The 6,923-nt window shown below is 38.0% G+C and overlaps 1 protein-coding gene across 1 annotated transcript; it reads left to right on the forward strand.

Moving 5' to 3' along the window:
• Positions 1 to 4,332: 4,332 nt before the first annotated feature.
• Positions 4,333 to 4,683, forward strand: LOC142165878 (putative mitochondrial protein AtMg00820). Its single transcript, XM_075224263.1, has one exon. It carries the CDS (start codon positions 4,333 to 4,335, stop codon positions 4,681 to 4,683), a length of 351 nt encoding a protein of 116 aa, XP_075080364.1.
• Positions 4,684 to 6,923: the final 2,240 nt, after the last annotated feature.

Raw genomic sequence — 6,923 nt, forward strand, 5'->3', positions numbered from 1 at the left:
TTTTTGTTCTCTCTTGAGACGAATATATCAGGGGGATTCCTCCATCTCTTTTAGCATCAGATTTTCAAAGTCAATCCTTTGTATTGTTGAGAGCATAACAACTGTACCCAAATATCCTCAATTGAGTCAGTGACTTTGGTCAAGATGTTTGCAATTGGCATCCCTCTATCAATTAATATTGACCGTACCAAATATTCAAGAGTCTTATTCTTCTTTTCCACAACTCTATTTGATGTGGTGTTCTTGGAGCTGTGAGGTTGAACAATTCTTCTTTGTTTCCTATTAGGCTCTCTCACTACTCCACATATATCCATATGAGGAAGATCAAGTGGCCTTGAGGTGTTTACTGCCCCCTTTTTGGGCTTAAATGGAGATCTGACATACTTTCCTTTTGTGCAGGCATTGCACACATTGTGTTCCTTGATACTAAACTTTGTCAGATCACAAACCAGGTCCTTCAAGGCTAGTTTATTCAGTAATGAAGTACTTGTGTATCCCAGCCTTTGTCCCATAGTTCAGCATTGTTTTCAACAACTCTCATCCAACTTATATCACCGCTCTGCAGAGGATCAAGCACAGCACCATAAGTATTCTTGTATCTTTTGGCAACAACATCACCTCACCAGTCACAGGATTTGAGATTGTGCATATCTCGGACAAGAATTCCACTTTGTTTCTCTTGACACATATCTTCCAACTCCTAAAGTGTACCCCTTTTAGCTATTTTCAAAAGGGTACACTCTCTCCTTGCAGGGATTTTTAGTAAAGGAATTTGATCTATTTTCAGTCACGTGCTTTGAGCAGCTGCTGTCCATATGTCACTATTGGCTGCTTACCTTTACTGCTCCCTACACAAGGAAAAAAGGGTTAGATTTAGGAACCCAAACGAGTTTAGGTCCCTTGTTAAGAGAGTAAGGATGAATGAGTGTTCTCTTAGTCCATGCAGGCAAACGTTTCCTATTTGACGGACTAGGTCCCCTAGCAGTAGTTACTCTCTCAGCAAAGACTTTATTATTCTGATGAGACTGAACCCTGGCCGTGTAGTTTTCCTTGAGGTGACCATTGTTACCACAGTGGGTACAAAGCCAGTTGTTGGTTATAGTAACGTACTTGCTATGAGGGTTGTAGGGAATTTTTTCCCTATAAAACCCAATCCCCTTCATATTTCCCCCGCTATCGATGTACATGGCAGTGATAGCATCAAAGGACTAGGTATACTTAAGTAATTTTTCAAGGTCACTCTTTACCTTCCCTAGTTCTTCCTGAAGCTCTTTGTTTTTCTCAAGCTCAACACACAGACTAGTCTTCACCAAATTCAACTCATTTTCAAGCTTAATGTGTGTCTCACTTGTGACTTCCTTTCCTTTTACAGGGTTTCCAGGCCTATTTACCATTTTAAATTCCTCAATTGTTTCTTTCAAGTCTACTACCACCACTAGAAGGTCATCTCTTTCTTGCTCAATGATAGCAACTCTATCAGTCAAGGTTTCTTTTTCTTTACTTGCACACTCAATGGTTTCTTTTAAGTCCACCACAACAACCATTAGATCATCTCTTTCATGTTCTATACTAGTAATTTTCTCTTCAAAGGCATTCTTTTCTTTTTTCAAGTTTTCTATTGTTTCTTTCAAAGCGATTATAAAGACTACTCAGTTATCTTTGGTATGTTCAGCTTCCCCTGTTCCATAGTTAATGCATCCTCATCATTGATGAGATTATGGTATGCATTAGCACATTTTCTAATGACATAAGCTTTTTAGGAGAGTAAGATTTCACATATCTCTGAACATCCAAAAGGTTTACCTCAACATCGTCATCATCTTCATTGTTATCAGATTGAGCCATTAGAGCAAAGATTGAATCATACTCAGTTGTTTCATTTTCCACTACCATTACTGAACTACCACCATGGTCGTTTTCTTTTTTAGATTCGCTGGTGGAGTCTCCCCATGCATCAAGAGCTTGCTTTACAACATTGTCAGCATCATTCTTTCTCTTGAAGCGTTTATCAGGAACATCGTTCCTCTTGGTTGCTTTATCAAGGTTGTTATTGTACTGATCTTGCTTTAGGAGGGGGAAATCCTTGATGAAGTGTCTTGGCTTGCCACATTTATGGTAGAGGTCATAATTTCTTGGCTTGCTAGAACTTACCCTTTCTGGAATGCCTCCATTTCTGCGAACCATCTTCTGAAATCTTCTTGTCAAGCAGGCCATGCCCCCGTTTTCACCATTTAGGTCATTGTTGTCTGTCTTGAGGACCAAGTTCTTTTCCCTCTTCTTTAGGTCAAGTAGGCTCTCTTCTTTCATTGTCCTTCTTGTTCTTCATTTCATAATTTTTCCAGTTTCCAACTAGTTCATCCATGGACAGTATCTGCAAGTCCTTAGCCTCTGTAATGGCGTTAACTTTGCTTTCCCAAGAACTGGGCAGTATACTAAAGATTTTTCTGACAAGCTTGTTTCTCGTAATACTTTCACCAAGAGAGTGAAGCTCATTTATGATGGAGGTGAATCAAGTGTGCATATCTTGGATGGGTTCATCATTTTCATTCTGAAGAGCTATATTCAGTTGTGAGCATATAAATCTTAGATTGCTTCACCTGAGTTGTTCCCTCGTCAGCTGTCTAAGGAGCCTCCTAGATCCCTTTTGCTGATTGACATGCTAATATCATGTTGTATTCATCAGGACTAATTCCACAAACAAGAATTTTCTTTGCACGAAAATTCTTTTCTATGGCCTTTCTATCAGAGCCATTGAATTCCTTCCTGGTCTTGGGAATGACTACACCTGATTCGCCAAGGTTCTTGGTGGGGACAAAAGGGTCCATCACATATAATATTCCATAGCTCAGAATCTTAAGCCATGATGAAGTCGTGCATCCTTGTTTTCCACCATCTATAATATTTCACGTTGAACCTTGGAGGTCTGTGAGTAGACTGGCCTTCTTCGAAGTTTGGAGGAGAATCCATGAGGATCCTTTCTAGGTGTTAACCTAATATAAAGAACTTGCTCTGATACCAATTGATAGAATATAAGGGTCCACCAAACTCTATAGAGAACCAGGTTCTCCATCAAATTTAACAGTACACACACACGACAATAAATAAATGACAAGAGGAATTTTACTTGAAAAATTCTCAACGCAACGGGATTAAAAACCATGACCTACCCTTGTAGGATTTCAACTCCACTACCGAGAAACTTTTAGATTACAACATATGCAACCTAGGAATTAAACTCTTAATCCCTCACTAACTTGTAATACATTATTAAAAGCCACTTCTTTAAAACTTTATTACAATGACTTTGCAACTTAACTAACTCTAGCCAAGACTTAAACACACAGGTTTAAGGTTTACAAGGGTTTCCTACAGAATGCTTCAAAACAAGCTAGATAGAAATTACAATTTAAAAACTATTATTACAAAGTTACAACTCAACTAAGGATATACAATAACTTGATGTGGGAACTGGTCCGTAGTTGTTTTGTTCTTTGTTCTTGAAGCACTTGAAACTTTCTTGCTAGATAGTCACGTGAATGAGCTTTTAAAAAGTTCAAGTGAAATTGTTTTACCTTCTTTGATTGTATATATACATGTATGACATCACTTTCAATGATGTAAGTAAGGTAGGTAAAAAGCATTTCCTGGAAAGTTGACTGCAGCACTGTTCCTGCATGATAGCGTGTGCAGGTAGCAACTTTCTAGTTGGAGAGTTGAATTCACACAGTCTCCTCGGGAACTGGTAGGGACCTATTCCCTCAGTTGTTCCTTCCACTCTTAAGGGTTGAATCATAATGCAAGTTGGATCCCAACCTGGAACCTTATTATCTTAAGGTCTTGTAAATGTGTAACAGGTTCCTTATCTGGTTTTGGATAGTAAGTTTGTTAGATCATCAAAACATAAAGCAAAGTACGTATGACCAAAGTACTTGTAACCTATCATATACCAAAATAAAAAATTTTGGATGATACTTCAGAAGGCCCTGTAACTCTTGTTCTTCCTTCAGTACGTTGCCCCCTGAAAGATCTTTTCCTTAAACCAATGTGGCACCTGATGATCCTACTCCATGCTACCACACATGACTCTGCATTAGAAGAGAATGTAGATATTCATAGAGAGTCTTCCTCAGAGGATCATGCAACAGTCAATATAGACTCCCATGCAACTGATGTCAGGAAGTCAACTAGAGTTTCCAAACCTCCTTTTTGGCTTCAAGATTCCATTATCTAGGAAAGAATATAGGTGTTAATTGCTGCATGTATCCCATTTTTGCTGTTATAGTCTAAGATATCCGGTCACCCAAGTACCAAACTTATCTGTCCAAGATCTCTATGGAGGAAGAGCATGCTAGCTATTCTGCAACAGCTAAGGACACCAAGTGGGTAGGTACCATGATTGCTGAAATAAAAGCATTAGAGGATAATAAGACCTGGGAGATTGTTCCATTACCCAAGGGGAAGAAATCAATAGGTTGCAAGTGGGTGTACAAAATTAATTACAAGGCATCAACACAAGCTGAGAGATACAAAGAAAGACTTGTGGCTAAAGAATTTAATCAGAGAGAAGGTCTAGATTATCAAGAGACATTCTCTCATGTGGTTAAAATGGTTACTGTCAGAAGTGTAGTTGCCCTTGCAGCTTCTAGGCAATGGATTACAATGCCTTTTTATAACAGGATTTGACTGAGGAAGTCTATATGCAGATACCACAAGGCTTCGGCAGTTCTGGTGACAAATCATTAGTCTGTAGGCTACATAAATCACTCTATGGACTTCAGCAAGCCTCACGACAGTGGAACCTCAAGTTAACTTCTGCCCTCATTGGTTCTGGTTTTACTCAAAGCCATTTGGATTATTCATTGTTCACTAAGAAAGTTGCTGCCAAGATAGTTATGGTACTGGTGTATGTTGATGACATCCTCATTATAGGTGATGACTCTCAGTTGAATCAAGCTACCAAACTTATCGGACAAAACAGTTTCAGGATCATAGACTTAGGTGAGCTTAGATTTTTCTTGGGCATCGAATTTGCTAGAAGTGAAGAGGGGATGTTGATGCATTAGAGGAAGTACTCCCTAGATTTGATTGTAGATTTGGGTCTCTTAGGGTCTAAACCTGTTGCATCTCCTATGGAGGTGAATCAAAAGCTTACCACTACTGCATTTGACACTCATGTGGGTGTCACTGATAATCCACCCTAATCTAATCCTGGTCACTATCAAAGATTGCTTGGACATTTGCTTCATCCCACAGATTCTCGTCCAGATATCTCTTTGGTTGACTAATGCCTCAGTTAGTTTATGCAAATTCCTAAAGAGTCTCACATGGAGGTTGCAATTCGTGTGGTGGGGTACATTAAATTTTGTCCTGGTTTAGGGGTCCTAATGAAGGCTCAATGCCCATAGTCTTTGGTTGCTTTTTGCAATGCTGATTGGGATACATGTCCAAACTCCAGAAAGTTAGTTACTGGCTTTCTTGTTAAATTAGGTGACTCCTCGATTTCTTGGAAGTCTAAGAAGCAATCCACCATCTCTCGGAGCTCGGCTGAAGCAAAATATTGTAGTTTAACCTCAATTGTGACAGAGGTTGTCTGGTTGCAAGGGCTGCTCAAGGAATTAGGGGTAACTTCTCCATCTCTTGTTCCCATACACTGTGATAGCAAATTTGCTATCCAAATTGTTGCCAACTTTATTTTTCACAAGCGCACTAAGCACATTGAGATAGATTGTCATTTCATCTGCGAAAAGGTTCAACAGGGTATTGTTAACACCCTTTATCTAGCCTCAATAGAGCAGTAGGCAGATATGCTCACTAAGGGTCTTGCTCGACTTCAATATAAAAACATCTTCATACCTCCTAGCTTGAAGGGGTGTAAAGGATAGTTGTTAGTTAAGTTAATCATGGTTTGTTGGTAACCTTTATTAGTAGTTAGTTAGAGTTAATTTGTACAGGTGGACGTTAGTTTTATTAGTCGGTTAGTAAGTTAGCTTGATAAATAGAGCTTTAACCCATCATTTTCATTCGAAGCAATTGCAATCAATGTTTCTCCCGCCTCCTCTCTTCTCAATTCTGTTAACTACATTTCTTCATGTATTGATGCACAATGTTTGACACAAATAGGTTCACATAAATTAAAATGGAGGGAATATATAAACTAACTATTACAAGATGTCACCCTTCTCCTCATTACCTTATTGGAAGGGCCATTAACATAATAGTTAAAATACAAAAGAAGAAGATGAAGTAAAACTTAAAAAAACAATTGTGGCGCTATTAGCACAACCATATTTAGTCATCTAGTGGCTAAAAATTTATTTCTCCTTCTCCCTTTCAAAATCATAGCTACTTTCATACCTTAGAATTGACTCAAGAAAATCGATCACATCTCAGATCATAATTCACTTCAGCTATGTGCCAAATTACATATAGCTTAAGCCAACTAGTCGGTCATCGTCTCTGATTCAGATTGTGATAAATAATTATTGCCCCCCCCCCCCCCCCGGTCCTAGTTTACTTGATATTCTTTCTTTTTGGTCTATCATAAAAAGAATGATATATTTTTATATTGAGAAATAATTTAACTATAAACTTTTATCTTTTATTTATCCTTAATAAGATAATTTATAACCATACAAATATTTATGCCTTTTTTACACAACTAGTTTTAAAAGTATTTTCCTTATTTTTTAAACTTAGTGCCAAATCATATATCTATCTCATAAAATGAGTCAAAGGGAGAAAACTATTTAAGAACGGACATATATATACCAAATTTAGACTCAAATACCATGTGAAAATATTTAAGCATATGTTATGACCTGATAGGTCGTTTTAAGTACTAGCCCTTATTTTCGTGTTCCGAGACCTCTCATAGCTTCATTAGATGTTATATTACTTGTGTGCATGGTCCGTGTTATTTTTCA

This window comes from Nicotiana tabacum, chromosome 11 (assembly GCF_000715075.1).
Source record: "Nicotiana tabacum cultivar K326 chromosome 11, ASM71507v2, whole genome shotgun sequence".
Lineage (NCBI taxonomy): Eukaryota > Viridiplantae > Streptophyta > Magnoliopsida > Solanales > Solanaceae > Nicotiana > Nicotiana tabacum.